Genomic DNA, 21,734 nt, shown 5'->3' with positions numbered 1-21,734 from the left:
ATTCTAAATCCGTGAATCAAGCGATCACAAAGATCGGAGGTGTGATTCATTTAAAACAAATTTTCAGTATTTACATTAATAACAAAGATGTATAACAAGTTTTTTTTTATAATTACTTTTAATAAAGTGTAAATCATGCAGTTAGTGCAAGCTACAATCCAACAAAGTATAGTCTAATCTGATGATTGGCTTGAGCAATTTATTTCATCCGAACTATAGTCTATTCCAAAAGAAAAAACACATTTACAATAATAGTTTTTATTTTTGAGTAAGTTTTAACAAAAACATATCACAAGAGGTTGATTGTACATCAAACCTAGAAAGAGGCTTTTGGCTTCATTGAACAGTTATGTTAAAATTCCATAGTTTGACGATTCATATTTAAATAACAAATTATAGTTATGCCTTATGAACACAGTTATACTAGGCCTAGCTAATGTACGATCTTGTGACGTCACAAGCAGACTGCGTATTACTACTCGGCCTGAAAACATACTCTCCGTATCAAATCGAAGTATTACTTACTATCATATTTACTAATTATAAACAATACATAATTAATTCTTTTATAACCTTTATTTGTACTAAATTATTAATAAACAAAAGCTTACTTGAATTTTCTTCATGCACCTAATTCAAACTTCTAGTAAGTTTACCATCCTCTTAAAACGAATCGCTATCACTGTCATTTTCACTTTCACTATCAGAGTCTACATGTATAATACAACTTCTGTCATTTCATCTATCAATGGTTCCATTTTTTCATACACTTTCTCAATATTTTTTCTTTTTCACAACAGAGTTTCCAGTCATCTTCATTCATGTAATTAATTGTCTCCATAGTTAATTTTTCAACATTTATGAAAGAAAATGTTGTGTTATGACAACCCACATGTCTTTTTATGACTGATTATGTCATCTTAATCAGATTCAAATCAGGATGGTAGGTGTGAGTCTCAAAACACAATGCCCATGTTTTTTCAAACGTTCATCCAAGTGATATTTTTGTATTTTAATTTTATGTAACTTTACTTATTCATATAACTGTGATTTCCACATTTTTTAACTAAATGGAGTATGGGGTTTTTCCAGACAATCGGTCATATCTTTTCTTCTGGAGTTAGAATTTAGCACTTTATCAATACCTTTATTGTGATAAGGGGCATTATCAACTACTACTGACATTGGTGGAAGATTTGGAATCAATTTTTCACGCGCCTATTTCATGAAATTGTTTGTATTCATGTTGTCATAGTAGTCACCACTTTACGAACTGGCTTTCCAAGTTTGTAATGCGTTCGGAATAAAATCGATTTCTTCTCCAGCATGAATTACTATTATATTGAACCTTTCAATGGTCAGCTTTATTAATCGGCATATGAAGTCCCTCAATAATACCATCAGACCACGACTTTGTTGTACAATGCAAACTTAAAACATACATTTCATCCAAATAAACAATTGTAGTATTGCTTTGTCTACTTATTAAATTCTGCCTGCAAACATTAAAATCTCTTCCACCTGATATCAGATTTCTCAATTAAAAGTTTTTTGTTATTTTCAGTTTTATGCCATCTGAAACCTAATTCTTTCAAAATAACAGCTAAAGTTGATTCACTGCCTTTAAAATCAATATGACTGATATCTGAAGTTCTTGCCTTATTTTTTTAAAGCAGGTAGTTCTTTGAATAAAATTCATTAACTGTTCTTTTAACTACACCTAAATCAAAACTGTAACATTATTGATAATTTCACGTGCTTGACTCCTTCCTTTTTCCTGTTTAGCATCCGGGAATTACCGTCAGGTATTACTTCAGAGAATGATATGTATGAGTGTAAGTGAAGTGTAGTCTTGTACAGTCTCAGGTCGACCATTTCTGAGATGTGTGGTTAATTGAAACCCTACCATCAAAGAACACCAGCAACCATGATCTAGTATTAAAACTGTAACGTGCTTGACTCCTAAGTTTTTTTCTTAACTACAGATTTAAATTCGGCCATAACAAACTGCACTAATAGCACACGAACAAAAATAAAACAAAAAATTTGCGTAAAACAATGAGCAATTATAAAATATGACCGCACAAAATCGTTATCAGAATACCTTCACTGAACACAATATAAACTTGATTTAAGTTTATTTCTTTATACACACATTGTGTACTATAAATGACGGATCTAAATATAATTGTGATGAAACTCATTTATAACTGCATGCGTAAATATTTATAGGCCTGTACATAATACCAATCAGAGCATTAGTCATTGGTTAAGGAGTTATTGCTTACAAGTTTGAGTATTAAGCATTTTTATTCATTTAATCAACTCAAGTGGAAAGAATTGAACAAAAATCATAAATGTATTGTTTGCAAGTTGAAGAATGAAATAAAAATAATTATGTGCAAAAATAACATTTTGGAAAACAATAATACAATGTCAGCAGATGACGTCACAAGCTCATAGATTCGCTAGGGCAACTATAACTATTTCAGCTGCTGTCAGTGAGTAAATTATTGTCTTAATAAATGATATTAAAACAGCACCTATGGTTTGTTAGTCATACCACACCACAGACAACTTTATTAATTTAAAAATATTGACCAAGTACTTAGAAATATGCTCCAAAAATTCTTTCTCAAGCTATGTGCAACATCGTCAGTGGTGTGCTTTTGTAAATGACACTCTCCTTGAAATATTTACAGAACAAATTCAGTGTACGTCAAAAAGAATGTGTTACCTGTTTATCAATATTATAATGTTTAAGGATTCTGAGATCATGAGTTACAATACACGTAACGTTTGAAATTTGCATGTTATAATTAATTTATTCTGTTTTCATAAGATAATTTGCACAGGTTGATTGTACTGTGAAAATAATTTGTATATATTCTCGTCCTTGAGCGAGTGTATTACCAGTCTAACCGAAGTAGTATTTAATGCCACAGTTTAATTTGGACACTATAACATCAGGTTTTATAGTTTTGTATATATCTTGTTTCTGGCTTTGAAAGCAACATAGTAACCTTTTTGTTGAAAGCATTAGATATTTTATATTATAAATGTTGAATGAAGTATGTTAATGTTGTGTATTTTTTATTTTGTTCTGTATAAAAGCTATGATTCAGGTAATTAATAACAGTGGATTTAGCGTACCATTTATTTCATTATATTAAGTAGACTACTTGTCAACCAATAGAAGTGTGTTAGATAATAACCATGTGAAAAAGCTCCACATTTATCAGGAATGCATAACATTGAATTTTGATGTTGTTTGTAGTAATTTAATTTCATCAACACATTACTGTGAGCAATATTAAATAATTATCTTATTATCCACACTAAAAGATAATTTTATCAATCATTATCTTATTATCCAAATTAAAATATAATTTTACAGATCACAGTAAAAATGGATAGATTTGTGATTGCACAAATAATAAAAGCAACATTTACAAGGAAGGATAAAGGAAAACCTTTACAGTATCAAATAAATAAAAAAGGTTATAATTCAATATTAACGCAAACAAATAACAATTGTGCAAAAATGCCAAGTTAATGAATAAATGAATTGTTTTGAGACCATTAACTGAAAAATATTTAAGCACACATTACAGGATAGAGAAAATTCAAAATTAACTGTTAATATTATTAAAAAAACTATCATTTTTATAAAGAAACGGCAATGAAATCATAAGACCTGTGTCATGTAACAAGAAGGTAGTTCAATTGTCTGGGATAACATAAATGGACAAAGTTACTATTTAAGAATACTTTTTTAAAATATATTTATCCTCTTGAATTCTTTGTAAAGTGTTGGTATGTTTTCAGTATTTTACAAATACTTCATGTAAGTCTATCAATGGGTAGACTTACGGTAGGTCTAATTGAATGCAGTATTTACTGTTCTATGGTAATAATTTTGATTTGCTATAGCTAGTGCTAAGATTATAATTTCAACTATGTGTTTTACTTGTCTTTTTATACTTTTACTATACTGATAGTTTCTGTTACGGACATACGAATAGAAATCAATTAATTGAAAAGATGGAGATGATAACTTTTATTCTTTTCATAACTAGTTTCGTATTCTTTTTATATGAATTCTCAACTAATAATTGGTCATATATAAATGATCTTTTTTTCGGTTCACGTCTAGCTAATTCGTACATGTATGTCAGGACTGCAATACAATCAATGAGAAGGTATAATAGGTGTTTCATTTTGAATCAAACCCACAAACAAAAAAATTTAAGATGCGACTATTCTTGAAATACTAAATTTGGAGCTCAAATGCATATTTACAGATATAAAGAAATTGAAGTTTGCAAAATCACCTCATAGAAACTGATGTGGTACAAATATACTGACCACAACAGGAAAACATTTTTCATAACCAAAAAAGGACTGAATTTAACATGCTCAAATGACATGAAATTTGATAAAAACAATTGTTTGAATGAATATACTCAACATAAACAAAATATATTATTTGGCCAATTAAGCAGGTTTACAAACATTATATGAAAAGCAATTTAAACAATCCTGCCTGCAGCACCACCAATGTGTATTAGCTCTGAAAGGATGTTCTAGAGGTATAGTTCAATGTATTTAGAAAAAAAGTCTTATTCTAAACCTAAAACTACATTTCATCTTGCCGGTAAACAAATTTCATTCAAAGTGAGATTTACAGGTAAGAGTAACAAGATTGCTTAATTGTATAGATATTTTTTTAAAATACTTGTATTTATATATTATGTAGTATGGTATCTATCAGTAGAACCTGACTGCAAGCTTAATAATATGATGTTGACATTAACGATAACAAATTATAAAATTTGATTGATTCACTTAGTTTAAACAGTTTTCATTCACCAAGTTTGGTTTAAAATAAAAAAAAAATATATAAATTTAATCAATACTTCATAAATTCGAGTATATGTGAAATCTATGAAGGTATTTATTGGAAAAATAGATCAAAACTGATGAGAGGATTTAGCTATGAGTAGGAAAAACAGAAATAACAATCTCAAAAAAAAGCTAAAAAAATATATTTATTTGTAGATTGGTTTACAAATCAGTCTTATTACAAATTGCTCTTGGACCATCACTTGTCTAGTCAAAGAAAATTTAAATTAACTCTCAACTATTAAAGTTAACTTGCAGAATGCTTTTAAGTTCCAGATTACAAAATAGTTTAGTTAAATGTTCAGATGATTTACAATATGATCACAAAAGTTTTCTCATATTTTCTTCATAAAATAAAATATAAAGTAAACATAAATATCAAACAAGTTCTTGTATTTACAAGTAATTATTTCAGCTGAAGATTATAATACATGCCTTTTACTTTACAGAGTGAACAGATAAAATAAAAAACTTGCCTGCACTTATTTCCAATAGGGTAAATGTAGATAACACTAAACAATAATAATACTGAATTAGTTAATGTTCCTTAAACATTATTTTTATTATTTAGAAGTATAAAAATACACAAATTAATGACAGACTTTTTTTTACTAAACAGTAAAAAAAGAACACAAATAATATTTAGCAATAACATTTTTATATTAATATTATTCTGATCAAGCCATCTTTTCATAAAGGTTGGCCACTGTCATGACAATTTCAGTTTTATAAGAGTACTTATATTTTGCTAGAGAATAATTTCTTCATTAATTTACTATACTGTTCTCTTAACGCCAGCAAGCAAGGGCCATGAAAATGCAAAGCATTTTCTTCAGAAAGTCTTATTATTAATACATGAAGTTTAAATGTTATGTAAAAATAAGGAACAAAATTAAACATTATTGTAACAATATGTTACCGCACAGCAACATTATCATCATAGTATTTATTAATACATGAAACATTTAATTTTTATTTTTCTGTTTAGATTTTAAATAAATGTTTCAATACAACACTAATGAAGGTATAAAGTGGGAAGAACAATCAAGTGTAAAGAAGTTACTTCTTTACTCGTATTGGGAAAGGCTCTCCCAATCGATTTAGTGGTGAAAGTTCAGGCAGCCATGTGGAAATTGCGAAGAGGCAGGGAGGCTGAGGTATTTAGGATATGGTTTTGAGTCAGGCCAGTATCGGAGCGGAATGGTGATCTCAATGCACCGGTTCTAAATTTTGAAGAGTTGTCAATCTCCCGTCTGAAGAGGAGGCTTTACAGCCTCGCGATATAAGCATGGCAGCAAGAATGGCACGCCACAACTAAGGGAAGGTCCTTGTATAGATTTATACAGGATCTGGGGGATGGTATGCCTCTCCTTCATTTTTAAGGGCAATGGGAGCCCAAGTGCTCTCCAACCATGTAAATTTAAACCAATATTTGTTTCGGTTCCACCTGGCAGCTGATGAGCTGTGCATCTGTGGGGAGGTCTAGTCAAATGAGCATATGATGTTTGACTGCCCTGCTTTTGGGGGGGGGGGGCAGAGACCAGGCCACCCTGGAACATAGAAGTCAAGTGAAAAATTGGCCGCTCATAAATGATGAGTCAGTGTGGCGAGAGCCGCATTGTCGGACCGTGGGGGTGTTCCTCGATGAGGTTGCATTGTTCAACCGACATCGGTAGATTAGTTACGGTAAAGTATGATGACTCCTACCATGCTGGTGTGGGAAACTTATCCAGAGATAATGGCTGGCCACCAGCCAGATAAAGTTCCAAACACTTTAAATGGTGGATAGGAACTAGCTGGCATTCAGCAACAGAGGCATGACAGGAAATTACTGTCTTTTTAATATAATAACAAGGGGTGTGCCTCCCTGGTTTAGTTTTATTGTATGACAAGTGAGTGGATGGGACACATAAGCAGTATGGCACCTCGCTTAGTCCGCTCATGCTGTTAGGTAAGCTCACTAGGAGCTATTAGATTATTGATCGCTAAACTGTTTTTGAGGCACAGTAGCCGTTTTTGGCATAGAATATTTGGTTATATGCTCTAGGGTGACCGAATGGGGTGGTGGTGGGAGAAATTTCAGTTAACCAATACCAAAGTCTATAGTAAAAGAACTGACATTTGGTCTGACAACTGCTACGGTCAAAATAAAAATCTTAAGAGTTATAATATGTTTTTTCTTCATAAGTATATGCAAATTAAACATATCAACCATAAGTTTTTACTAAAAGACCACAGGCACATGGAAGCAGATACATTAAATGCTTTAATAGAAAGAAAAAAGACGAAAATTGAGTTCATTGACCATATTAATGCCATGGGACTGGCAAGAGTTCATCTGATCATGTTCAAAAAAGTATTCTGTGACTAACATGGCACTACATGATTTTAAAAACTTCAAATCTCTTTACAATATTCTCTTATCATCACCTTTCTTTTCTCAAAAAATTGATATTAATAAATTCCAATTTCTGTAATCGAAGTGCTTTTGTGCAGGTTAGACAAGAAAATATTGGATCACTCTACATGAAGACCTCTTTTGATGAAAATGAATTTGTTGAAGTTAACAGCAAAAAAAAAAAAACACAAGAAAAGACAATATTGCATTTTTCAGATTAGAAATATAAAAATCTCTTTTCTCTTTTAAATTTCTTACAGACTGAATGCTGTGCATTCTACAGAGGACTCTAGTCAAAAAATAAAGCAGAGGAATTTCCTCCAGAGGAAAACCAAGACACAACTGAACAATCAATAAGAATATGACAACATTTTGATTGAAATCATCAAATAATCTACTTTACTACTAACTCATAAATTTTTGTAGTTTCATTTGATAAAAGAATTTTTGAATGTTATTGTTTAATTTTTTTAGAAGTAACTGAGTATAATTTGATAATACCTTATTAAGACAGAAAATAATGCTTTTGAAAGAGTAGTAATCCTAATAATATTCTTTTATGCATTAGTTAATCATTTTAGATTTGTTTTTTATGGTTGGATTATACTGTTTTAGTTTCCTGTTTTTTAATCTTTTGTTAATTTTTTAAGGGTCCTTTTTTTAATCCTAATAATTTCAGTGGAAATAACAGCACATTTTTCATGTAGTTAGTTAATTTCTTTGTTAAAATAATTTTTTAATGTTACTTAAAAAAAGAAGTTATTTAAAACGGTAATCACCTTTAATATTGTTTCCATGCATAAGGTAATTAATTAGTATTTTAGATTGTCATTTACTATAAAACTAGAAATTTTTTAAACTTGGATGTTATTGTTGTCAATAAGCAAAATATTTTACAGTAAAGTTAATTTTCTTTTCTTAAATAAACAAATTTTACATATACTTTAACAAGTTTTCTTTGGCATTAATATATTCACCTGCACATAGTGTAGCAAAAACGTTGTACATCGAGACGTATAAAACACCACGTCCAATTTTCCAGCTGCAAAATGAAAATTTTCATTTGATTTAATATGCATACATTAGAATGTATTGGAATGAGAAATTATCAGTAAAAATATTTTAAAGCAATAAAAAGCTGAAAGAAGAATTCACAAAATACTACATTTTAAAACCCCAAATCGTTCTGTAAAATCATGAAAATGGCACATGGTTTAGTTTACCTCTGAGGCATAGATATGTAAATCAATAATTATTCAGACAAATATATAAATCAAGATATAGATAGATATATTAGATTTTTTTTTTTTTATTTATAAATATACAATAAAAAATAAATAATTATGTATTTCATAATTTTAAAATAACTACTCTTTGTGAAGTTATTACTTAATTAACAAATATTAATGAAATAAATCACATATAAATAATTCCATTCAGTGAATAGTCCTTAAATTTAATTTAAGCGTATTTATCTTTGGTAATATTTTTGGGAGAAAGATATTAACACTTTTGTCAATTGACCAACAAACATTAATTTGATGAAACCTTAATAATAACTAAAGCATTACATACAAAATATCACATATTATTTAATAATAAAACTACAAAGAAAGGTATTTTTAACTGTCAAAAACCCAAATATAAAGGTAGTCTTTTTCAACAATGCAAACATCACATTTCACAACCAAACACAGCACACTATTCATAATAACAACATACAATTGTTTTTATGTACAGAATTTACAACATAGCTTTGAATTTAAGGAACTTTTAACATTTAATAATCATAAATAAGTACAATTTACTTACTTAAATTTTTATTTATTTTTAAGTTTTATAAAATCACACCACGTAACTACAATAAATTATGTATTATATCATAGTTTTTTTAATTAAATTTAAATTAATCTATTCACATCTTCTCACTTTTAAATATTATGATAGAATTTAATTTTCTCTTCAAATTATTTTGAATAAGTTTGAATCTTACAAACTTCTGACACAAATAAAAAAATTAATTTGCAGGAAAAGTAGTCTCATTTTTCCATTATAATGTGTACATCTTTACAATAAAAAAATCTAATATATGAGGGTGTATCTAATATAAACGAGATTTTATTTTTTTAAATGTTTTATTTGGTGTAATCAAATAGCTATGCATACATCATCTTTCAACGAAATCTGCTATGGAAAAGCATTTTCCCCAGCAGATTGAGAGGTGTTTGATCTCAGCATCATAAAATGAAGATGGTTGTGTCAGGAGCTAATTGTGTACAAAGGCCTACACCGCTGCACTGTCTTGGAATCATTGTTTTCCTAGTGCTTCCTTAAGTGACCTAAAGAGATGAAAATTGCAGGGGAATAGGTTAGGGGTATAGAGAGAACGATCAAGTGGAGTCAATCTCATTTGCTCTAATTTTCTGCAAGTTAGAGCTGCAGTATGAGGCTGAATGTTGTCATGGAGGGGAATAACATCTCAAATCAGTTGGTCATGTCTTTTGGAACCATAAGCAACCTTTACCTCATTCAAAAGCTCACAGTAATAAGCACCATTTTTCTTGTGCGATGCTCATGCAAGAAATCAATGTGCAGAATGTGTTGTTGGTCAAAAAGAACAGTTGCAAGCTGACAGCGAGTCTTGGCTTTCACAGGGGCTGCCTCCGCCACTCTATGCTGGCTTGTTTGGATTTGGGTGTGCTACGATGGATCCACATTTCATCACAGGTGATGATTTGATTAAAAAATGCACTCCCTTCTGCAAATCATGCTGAAAGCTCCTGACAGACCTTCAAACATCTCAAATTATGTTCTGCTGTCAAAAGGCAAGGGACCTTCCTGGCACACACTTTACGGAACTCTAGGTCTTTTGTCATGATTGTTTGACAGCTTCTGTAACTTATTCCCACCTGTGATGCAATTTCAAAAACTGTCAGATGTCGATCGCCTTCAATAAGGTCATGAATTGTGGAAATGTTCTCCTCTGTAATGCTGATCCGATGATGGCAATCATGTTCCTCATTTTCAACCTGTTGACATCCTTCCTTCAACTCTTTATGCCAGGCAAATGTGCGAGCCCTTGACAGTGTTTGATCCATGAACTGTGCAATCAACCTTTGCACAATTTCCACTGGTTTTACGCCTTCATGAGTGAGATATTTAATGATCATGCGTTGCACAGTGGAAGGATGCACCTGTTACACTGATATCGTGACAGTTACTACCAAACTGGTGTGAACCAGACACCGCCTGGTCTTGCCACTCCGGATATCCCCACCAATGCACTCTAGAAACGGCTGCCCGCTCCCTTCAAACTTACACACTCAGAATGAAAAGTCTCGTTTATATTTGATCCATCCTCATATCAATGGATATATACCAGATGACCCATAATTATATATATGATAATGTTTCACAGAGTGTAGTAAAGAAACTAACAACTTTATTAACATAACCTGACATGAACATAAACACCTTAGTCTCAAATCTTACAAGTTTTAATCTCTGTTCTCCTGTTCTGGTCCACTGATGCACCATCCAAATCAATACATGCCTGGAGATGAAGAGCAATGTTGTCACAAGCAGCTTAACAGAGTAGTACTGGATCATGTAATACTCTTATGTGATAGTTCAGTCAAATTGTGTATGTGATGTTGACACACTTTGTCTTTTAAAAGATCCCATAAGAAAAAGTATGGTGGTGTTCAAATTGTGAGACTGAGGTGGCCATTCCACAGACCCGCATCAACCAATCCAATGTTGTGAGAATGTTTTGTTCAATCACATTTGTACTGGTAAGGTACACACTGTACCTTACCAGTACAAATGTGAGTACTACACTAGTGGTGGTCCATCTTGCTGCCGTCACATCATTAATATCTAGTAGTTCAGACAATAAAGAATTCACAGTATCTGTAAATAATTTCAGGTAACTTTTTCAAGTAATGGTACGGTCAAAAAAGAATGGGTCAATCAACCATCATAAGAGACACTGCCCTATACAATGACACCAGGACTTGTGTCCTGGTTTGCGTTCTTCTAAACTTGGTTTTTTCTGCAGCATTCTCAACCACATGCCTGCAAACTGTACGTGCCTATCCAGATCATCATCATCATCATCATCAAGAGCATTTATCAAACGCAGATGATATGGCTTTAATTTCAAGCCCTTCACTATTCTCTAGTGTTATGTGTGAAACATTCAGCTATCTGGATATATAACCTTTGTAATTTTGGCTTCCCAGGAAACAATTCAATGGCAATCAATGCATGAATTGCATTACCGTCATTACATGCACTCCAGGGCCTACCCCTCCCTTCACTTGCAAAACACTATCACAAGTGACAAATTTCTTGTTTATTCTTGAGATTGTTAGCACAGAGGGGCCGTTACCTCCAAACTCAACTGCCATCCTACATTTCATCTCCATGTAATTGTTTGTTGCAGAATACAAATGCACACAACAATGTATACATTGCTCCAGACAACTGATCTGCCAATCTGTATGGCATACACTAACAGTTCCTCAGTCCAGGGGCCATTATCCCCCAATCTCAGTCTACACAGTGTTATTGTGTTGAAACGTTTTTGTCCAGTATTTGAAATACTGCAGTCAGTGCAACATTATATACATAAATATGGGCCACCCAGTATATTATAACCATAATTACATATTTATTTATTTATCTTATTCAATAATAGATTGATGGCCTATAATCACTGGCTATGGATGACAATGAATTTTGGAGCCACAACTTTACCAAAGAGGTCAGCAAATTTTAAAGTTTCATGAAATATGCTATAGGATGCATGCAATTTTAATTAATATTTCAATAGAAAAAATGACAAAATTTTACGCAACTTTCTTAGAATACACAAGGGCTGTTTTTTTTTTCAACTTCTGGTTGTGCATCTAAGTAAACAAAAGATAGGCGGGAGCCAGGTCTGCACATCATGTGTTTGCACTCCCCCCCTACCACAACCTCTGCCATTGCATCAGTTTGAATCGAGCTACGGGCAATTGAATATGGCTGCTACAATCGATGCTCCTGCAAAATGTGAGTTGCAAAGTGTGATCCATTTTCTGCTAGCAGAAGGATGTAGTGCTGCTGAAATCCATTGCAGAATGAGCTAGTATGGTGAAAACTTTATGAGTAGTGGTAGGGTACAGGGAAGGGAAATTTAAAGGGTGAACGGACATCAATGACGAAGGTGGGCAAGTACACAAGTCTGTCACTACTGTATGCCTGCTGCATGTCGATGATTTTGGCCATGACAAACGAAGGTTTACGATAAGTGAGCTTTCTGCAGAAATCCCAGAAATTACAAGGTCTTCTCTGTACACAATTGTGGCTAAAGACCTAGAATACCAAAACTGTGTGCATGTTGGGTCCCAAAAGTGTCAGCCTTAATGTTTCTCAGGTGTTATGATAATGAGGGGAAAGAGTTTTTAAAGTCTATCGTTACTGGTGATGAGACTTGGATCCAGTATAACAATCCAGAAACCAAAGAACAGTCTAAGCAGTAGATGTACACTTCTTCTCTAAACAAGCCAAAAAAAGTTTAAACAGACACTGAGCAGTAGGAAAACAATGGTTACAGCTTTTTGGGACCATAAAGGTGTCTTGTTGGTGGACTTCATGGAGCACAGGACAACAATAACAAAGGAAATTTATTGTGAATCTTTAAGTCACCTCTGCAGAGTGATCCAGAACAAATGAAGAGGCATACTCTTGTCTGGCATGGTTTTGATCCATGACTGCACTGTGCCAATGTGATGCAAGACCTCAAACAATTCAAGTAGGGAGTTTTTGACCATCCACTGTATACTCCAGACCTAGCATCTACAGATTTTCACCTCTTTTGAGAATTGAAAGCATGGTTGGGCAGACAACACTTCACTACCAATGAAGAACTTCAGATTACCTTACCTCACTGGTGGCAAACTTCTTTGAAGAGGTCATTGGAAAGCTGGTGTCATGATACGACAAATGCCTCAATTGTTTTGGCGATTATGTTGAAAGTTAGATACAATTCAACTTTTAGTAATAAAATCATTTCGTTGTCAATGTCTTTTCTTATAGCCCATCACAGGTTAAAAAATTGGTTTGTGTGGAACTACGTTTCGCACGAGATTTGAGCGTGACAACGTCTTTGATTGTAATGTCGAAAAAAAAACTTGTTATCCTTATGAAGTAAACACATGTTTTTTGAGAAATGAACATCAGCAAAAAGGTTTGAAAAAAAACACTGATGAAAAATTGCATACTTTTATGAATTGAATTGAATCATTATTATTGAATTATCATTATTTTGTATAATACAAAGAAGGAGTTAACTGAAAACTACAATTTTATCGATAAATTAACATTTATTTGCACTCATTAATTCAAATATGTTTATTACTTAAATTAACAGATTATTTACAAGTACCAATGGGCTATTAACAATTTATTGCTTGTTGTGTAATGAACAATGAAAACCACATTAACTTTTCACTTTACTTTATTAACAGTTGACGAATACAGTTCACGTGTAGGTGTAAGTTGTGTGCTGCCGCTGTCTCTCTTCTACTCGGGCACATGGGCCAATTGAGTGGAAGAGAGATAGATGCGGCTCAAACCGAACGCTTAGGCCGATCATGCCTCTCTCTTGCTCGTACACTCGGCTCAGGCGGAACGGGACAATGAGTCATGCTTTTTCGTGCGTGCTGCCGGCGTTCATCAATTTATAAGACGTTGTCACGTCAAAAAAAACAGTCCTCGTATTTCAAAATTTGAATAGGGATCATTTCCCTCCTGATGGAAAATTATTTTGAGGTTTACTTCCTCATAAAGGTTATATCAAAATATTTAACTGATAGAATTAAATTTTAAAAAAAATTCTTGCATAACAATTTTTAAATTATAAACAGACGCTTTTCTTCCATTTGATAAAATGTTAACAATAAAAAATAATACAAACTTAAAAGAGATATAAAGTCCTAGTAAATGATATACTTTCAAACCTGAATTAAAAAAAGGAATGGTAGCAGATAGCTAACAAATTTTAATTTTAATGGTAGCAGGTTTAAACTTGATTTGTGAATTTCAATTTCACATATGTCAAATGTTTAAAATATTTACAAAAAATGTCTTTGTAGAGATGAACATTCCTGACTCTACTGTTTCACTATAAATTTTAAACGTACCATTTAAAAACAAAGTTGAACTCTCTTGCCTGTTTAAATTCCAATATAACTAAGGCTAAACCTCTTTCAATCATCATCACTTTCATCTTCATTGTTATTAACATCTATAAACAGTACATCTAAAATTAAAAAAAAATAAATAAACATCTACTTCTAAGAAACATAATTATTATCATGGTAAGGGAACATGTATTTCTGGGAAGTAGATAGTCATACAATAGATGCTATCAAAATGGGTAGGTGTCTGTAGGGAGATGAAAGTAAAGAATGATTCTTGCAACTTAACACATCCTTATCAGACGATATGATTAATAGTTGATAATGGCTTAAACATCTAAACAATTAAAAATTTGCCATGTGGTGGGTTTTGAATACTATTCAGCTGAAGCAACTTTGTGTAATTTTTCTGAGGAAATAGTTTCTTCATAGCATTTAAAATTATATAGTATTATCACAAAGAAAAAACTTATGTTGAGATTTAAATTGTATGAACCACTTTAAGAAAAATAATCAGTTTTACATCACACAGAAGCCTTTTTATTGGTTTGTTACTCTGACTCTTTTTTAGTCTGTGCAATTTCAACATTCCATAACTTCATTAAGTGTTAATTTCAAATAGTTTTAACTGTTAAGTATTTAAATATCTTTTTGTAATGATGATTTTCAATATGGTTGTTATTTTAGAATAAACTGCTACATTGACTCTATGATAAGGCTTCTTTTGCACTGAAACAGGTGTTTTAATAATAATGTTAAGGTATGTATAAAGTTTCAGAATTCAATAAACAAGAGAATTTGGAAAGGTTTATGAAGAAAGAACTCTTATCAAAATTGCTGGGAATCTCAGCTATATCTTACAAGGAGTAGTTGCTTTACATAAGTGTAGAATAAAATAGACAACTTGTATTTTTGTTTACAGCTGTTTTGTTACATTGCAACTGTATTCTATTCTAATAGACAGCCAAGATTTACCAGTTTTAATAGAAATTGTTCTTTGTTCCAATGAGACCATTGTAGGTTAAATGTGAAACAAATGTTAAATTCTATTACAGAAATAAAATGTAACATTCTACACAACAACTAACATTAAGGAAATGGGAATTTATTTAAATAATTTAAATCTACATATGTATAGATATATGAGTGTAACGTTTAGGATCAGACTGTAACTTTTTTCCAAAATAACAAATTTAAGAACAAGTTGGATTGAGCCTCCACGAGGTGCGCCTGGAATGGAATAAACAGGAGAAATTTTTCTGGTGAAACTTCACACCTTCATTTATCAAATCAGACCTCACTAGATCACAACTAGAGTTCTAACTCGGGAGCTAGTCCCACCACAGGCAACCCCTTGACAATCAATCATGAAACGTCTTTTAAGAAATACTCCACTGGCTGAACCAAGCAACACCAGAGTTCAGAGAAGGCAGCATTTGGATACAGTGAGCTGTGCATTTAGAAGATAAAATGTGACTGGAAGTACTGGAAATTCCTCAACACCACACACACGAACAAGAAAAATACAAAGTCAAAAATCAAACCAAAGCAAATCACATACGTTTCCACACACAATGTAAACTAGCTCATGAAGACTGATAAAATAAAAATAATAATTGGCCTAATGGACAAACACAAAATTCTCATCATGATTCTGCAGGAAATAAGAAACATTGACCAGGATGCCATGGAATCTCAAGGATATAGACCTTAAAAAGGTATACTTGGGAAGAGAGTAATGATAAATGTCCTATAGTGTGGAACAGGCTTTTTAGTCAGCCTCAAAATAATAAATTCCATAAAAGAATTCAAGTTACAATCCCCAAGAACCTCAACACTCACTGTAAAAGAAGCTAATAAAATCTACATTATAATAAACACCCATGCACCCACTAATAATAAAAATAACTTTCCAAAAGACCGTAAAGAAACAGAAAAGTTCCGGGATCTACTTGACCTGACTACAAATAACATGCCCAAAAATCATGTTAAACAATTAATCAGAGACTTCAATGCTCAACTAGGCAGAAAATAAGATACCACAACATCACTGGAAAATGATCCTCTCAAAAGAAAAAAAACAACAATGGATAGAGACTCGTTGATCTCTGCAGAAACCACAACCTAATCTAGAAATCTACATATTCTAAGAGGAAACCTCAAAACCTGGAAACACCCTGACTATACTAAAGGAGAATGGCAACGAGACCATGTCTTCATGGACAAACACCACCTCAAGTTGATCTACACTGTAAAGTCCTCCAAAGAGTAGACAGGCTCAGATCATTATGTAGTTAAAATTAAAATAAAATTTACTCCCCAAAGAAAGCAACAAAACCAAGCCCCTAGAACTTAAAGAAAAATGGACCCTACCCAATTAATAAAGAATGAAAATTACCTAAAAGCAACTGAAAAAAGAACAATCACACATAAACTCGAAGATCTAGTCAACAACCTTAAACAGATCACAGAAGAATTAGCCCCAATAAAATCCCATAAAAATATCAATGGTGGAACAGCAAATGTGATCAAACAGTGGAAAAAACACCAAGCATGGTTATTTCACCAATCCCAAAAATCAGAAACATCCTTCCAAAATCAAAGAAAAGAAACCATCCGAATCCTAAGGAGAATAAAAAAACAACACCATAAAGACACACTGAAGTCAACAGAAGAATTCACTAAAACAGAGTCGAGAGACTATTACAAAACCTTAAAAAATCAGCTCCAAAAATACAAACCTCTAACCCTACTAATAAAGAATGAAAACTGTAAACTGGCCCATAACAATAAAGACAACGCAGAAATCTAGCTAAATATTTCAACAAACTCCTAATTTGTGAAGAATTGACAGAATTCATAAATTTTAACACCAACACCCCAAGAAAACATCAACCCTCCCACAATAAAAAAAGTCTACCTAGCACTGGGTGAGATGAAGAATTACAAAGCAGCAGGAGAAGATCAGACTTTTATAGAGATCTGGAAACATGCAGGAAGATCAGCAAAAATTGCCCTTCATCAACATCTGGATCAAAGAAGAACTACCAGCATACTGGATGACAGCCCTCATCCATCCGCTACACAAAAAGGGGGACAAAACAGACACTAACAATTACAGGGGAATCTCACTCCTACACACAACATACAAAATTCTTTCAAGAATCTTCAAGGATCAGGTTCGAGAAAGAACTGGGAGAATACCAGGGAGGTTTCAGACCCTTGGAGGAGCTGTTCAAACCAAATTATAAGTCTCAAGCTAATAATGGATTACAATAGGAAAAGAAACAGATATGGTGATAACATTTGTAGATTTCAAGAAAGCTTATGTCTGCATCCACACAGAATCCCTACTAAAAATTCTAAGACACCTTGGTGTACACATCAAATTAATAAACATGATAAAACTAAACCTAACAAACACTAAGTTAAAGGTAAAATTCAGAGGCGAGCTTTTGGAACCTTTTGAGATCAAAAGAGGATTGCGCCAAGGCAATGGGCTCTCACTGCTATTATTCAACTGCGCTCTAAAAATGGTAATGAGGGAATGGCTCAAAAAATCCCCCAAAAGTAAAAATAAGCTGAAAAATCAAAACAAACTGTCCTGGTTTTGCCAACAACTTGACACTGCTAGCAAACAACATTGATGAAGCTAAAACACAGATATTAGAACTTCAAAATATTGCAAATAAGATTGGCCTCAAAATTTCATTTGAAAAGACAGACATTATGACTCAATAAAACCAATACGATTAAAAGAAGTAAACATACGTGGTAATAAAATCAGAATAGTAACCCAATTTAAATACCTTGAAGAAATAGTAATAAACAACCTAAATGAAAAAAACCTTGATCCAAATATGAAGAAACAAACTAGCTAAATCTCAAAAATTAACCTGGTACACTTACAATAAAAAATGCCTATCAATAAATGCAAATATAAGACACTACAAGACAGTTATAAAACCAGAAACCATTTATGCAGCAAAATCACTCTTCCACCTGAATGAACAATCAAAGACAGACAAACTCCAAAAAATTGAAAGAACCTGCATCAATAAAACGTAATATGACAGACAGTGGTAGATTATGCCCAACAAAGTCGTGTACAAAGAGTTAGAACCCATCACTGATACCACACGTAAGACGAGACTAGGATTTTTTGAACATATCATGAGGATGCAAGATTCAAGACTTCTGAAACAGCTAGTACAGTACAATTTCGTTTCAAAAAACACCAAGACAGGATGCAGATGGGTCAGAGAAATAAGAGAGGATCTGAAGGAAACTGGCCTTACACCAGTAGACACCACAGATAAGATTAAATTAAACAAGAATATCAAGAACAAAAACACTTGCTTCACATTCACAAGATAAAACTCACAACACGGACATTTTCAACACTAGAATGGGCACAAAGATCAGAACATATGAGAAAGTACTGCAAGGCCCAAACAGTCCCACTGAAGAGACTTGGATAACAGACTGACGAAAGTGGTCCTATGTGGTCATAAAAGATAATAATTATATATATATATTTTTTTTTTTTTTCAAGGGGAAAAAACAAGCCCTACCATGCACTAGAAATATGTTAAAAAATGTCAAATGTTAATAATGAACACTTAACAGATACTTACTGTGTTTCTTTTTCTTATTTTTTATTTAAGACTGTGACATCTCCTTCTGAGCTTGTTCCAGCCACTCTGGAGGTGGTCTGACGGGAAAATTATATGATTTTTTAGCTTTTTCTGATTTAGAAGTTGTTCCCGATAATTCTTTATTTTCTTCTTTGGAAATAATTTCTTTAAAATCAGTCAGTTCAACTGGGATAAGAGCCGAAGAATGCACATGACTAACTGCATTCTGTGGAAAATGCAGAGCCTTTGTAGTTACTTTTGTTGGTATATCACTTGCACATTTTTTTCTAACTGGCATTGCTCCAGGTAATTCTGCTGGTTTAACAAGCGTCATCAATTTCTGTACTTCCACAGACTGCTTTTCAATTGCATCTAATTGGTGCTGTAATAAAAATGTTAAAAAAACAGACATATGTTAATGAATACAACATAAAATAAGGTCAATATTTTGCTTTTTATAGTCCAAACATACATACAATAATATTATATTTCAATAGATGTATATAATAAGCAAAATTTTGTGATTCCAAGTGCAATTTCATGGGAAAAAATTAGAAAGAAGTGATCTTATTATTGTATTTCAATTGCTTAAGTTAAAATAAGCAAGTACTTCATGGTATATATACCATGCTAATTACATCAAAGCAGAACATACAACATGAATAAAATTCTGTCAATGAAACACAAAGGATTAAACGTGAAAACTATCACAATTATGTGACATCATGTGGATAAAAAATAATGACTAAAAAATAACTCTCAGGATTGATTGAAATTAGCCATTCTTCAGTTCAATTCTACTAAGAGTCTTGCATCTTTTCCATCAATCATTTCATTGGTTCTAACTTCCTTATTAAAATACATTCAAAAGCATGTTCTGTCATAATGGTAAAACAACAATGTGAGCTAAAAGGCATACCAAGTGCTTCACAAAAGCATTTTGATTTTATGAAGCACCAATTCAAGTTATGTAATTTTATTTCTCAGAATAATCTTGGAAGACAGGCTGAAAATAGAAGTATAAAAATGGTTTTAAAATTTTTAGAAAGCATATGGATTTAAATGTATAGAAAGAAATGTTATCTATCTGTACCAAAACCAAACAGTAATGATAAGAAACCAAGTGAAGAAACTTCCTACATAGAAAGGAGTAAGCCTGTTCGATCCACATTGTTCTTAAGCTTTTCAAAATCAATAAGAAAGCTGAAGGAAAAATTTGAGTAGCCATAGTCTAAGGAGGAAAAAGATAAATAGGATTCACTTATCTAATTGAAAATAAAACAAAAGTAATATGTGACAGAATGGAAGAGTATGAGTATGAATAAAATATACAGAATAACTGAGTGTGTCAAATCAATCAAATGACAAATGATTAAAAAAATAAGGAAATTAAAATAAAAGTAATCTCCTAAGGAGTCACTGTGAGTTGATTACACTCTAGTCCCTCTATCAATCCACTTTCTTTAAATTATATTTCTTCCTTCAACAAATACCTTTGGAATTGGGTATTGTCACACCAGCAGTGTATTGACAACTAATGAGGCTGTCATCAAAAGACTTTTTTTAATGTGCGAGATTACATAAACAGCTAACAGCTACGTTATCTCACACATAACAGACATCCTATTCCATCTATAATGTAATAGCCTAACTAACGTGGATAAGACTACCAATGATAATTGTCTTGTGGTACATATAAAATCAAAAATATTAATGAGCTAGCTATGATTGTTAATATTAATTTTTACCTTATCAGAAGCTAACTTTTCTTCTAACGTTTTACGGTTCAAATCGTTGAAGAAAACTGTTGTACCATCAGCATCTTTGAGTTCTTTTGGCACTTCAGCAAGCTTCTGTTTAGTATGATCCAAACTAGTAAGTATAACATCCCTTTCAGAACAAAGCTTTTCATAATTTTTAACCTGAAAATTTTTTAAGACAGATCTGAATAAGAAGTTAGATGATTTAACTGCAACAGCATTTGTTAGGAGTTTCATTCCTCAACAATACTGCTTATAAGATATGTATTTACCAAATAAGATATTTTTTTCTATATAGAGTAATACATATCACATAAATTAAGGAAAACAAAACTTTTGTAATGTTGTATTGATAACACAGCACTCTTATATAATGAAAACCTTAAACTATTTCATTTAACAAACTGTTTTTTCCTTAAGTTCAATTATAAAAACCATTATATGAGGGTAGAGTGAAAAGAACTGGGCCTGGATAAGAAAACATTTTTCTGTGTACATTTTGATTTATTTTCAGCAGTCACCATCATGTCTATACACTTAGTCCAGCATTCTGCAATTGTGCTCATGCCAGTTTGATATGTTGATTTATCAAACTCCTTAAAATAACCATCTACAGCAGCAATAAATTCATTACTGTTCAAAAACCTCTCGCCTCAAAGCCATTTTTTTAAGGTTAGGAAACAAGTAAAAGTTGCTGGGAGACAGATCAGGTGAATATGGAGTGTTGGAGCAATTTGAACCGTAATTTGATTTTTGCCATTGCAATGACTGAAGTATGAGCTGGAGCATTGATCTGATGGAAAAGCATTTCTTTTTTTTGCCAAATGCGGTTGTTTTTGCTTAATTT

The 21,734-nt window shown here is 32.3% G+C and overlaps 1 protein-coding gene across 5 annotated transcripts in view; it reads right to left on the bottom strand.

The window, feature by feature from the left end:
- Positions 1-5,039: 5,039 nt before the first annotated feature.
- LOC142323146 (kanadaptin) overlaps positions 5,040-21,734 on the bottom strand; it is a 58,543-nt gene continuing 41,848 nt past the window's right edge. For 2 of the 5 annotated variants that reach the window (XR_012756031.1, XR_012756034.1), the window contains exons 7-11: positions 20,876-21,049; positions 19,128-19,509; positions 14,494-14,597; positions 8,281-8,345; positions 5,040-5,417 (exon numbers count right to left, since the gene is read on the bottom strand). Coding sequence is in view for 1 of the 5 variants with exons in the window: in XM_075362412.1 (XP_075218527.1) it covers positions 19,153-19,509; positions 20,876-21,049 (531 nt within the window). In the remaining 4 variants the exon portion in view is untranslated. The other 3 variants (XR_012756032.1, XR_012756033.1, XM_075362412.1) reach the window with 3 other exon arrangements.

This window comes from Lycorma delicatula, chromosome 4, assembly GCF_047948215.1.
Source record: "Lycorma delicatula isolate Av1 chromosome 4, ASM4794821v1, whole genome shotgun sequence".
Classification (NCBI taxonomy): domain Eukaryota; kingdom Metazoa; phylum Arthropoda; class Insecta; order Hemiptera; family Fulgoridae; genus Lycorma; species Lycorma delicatula.
Note: the sequence above shows the minus strand (reverse complement) of the source record. Positions and strands in the feature narration are given on the sequence as shown.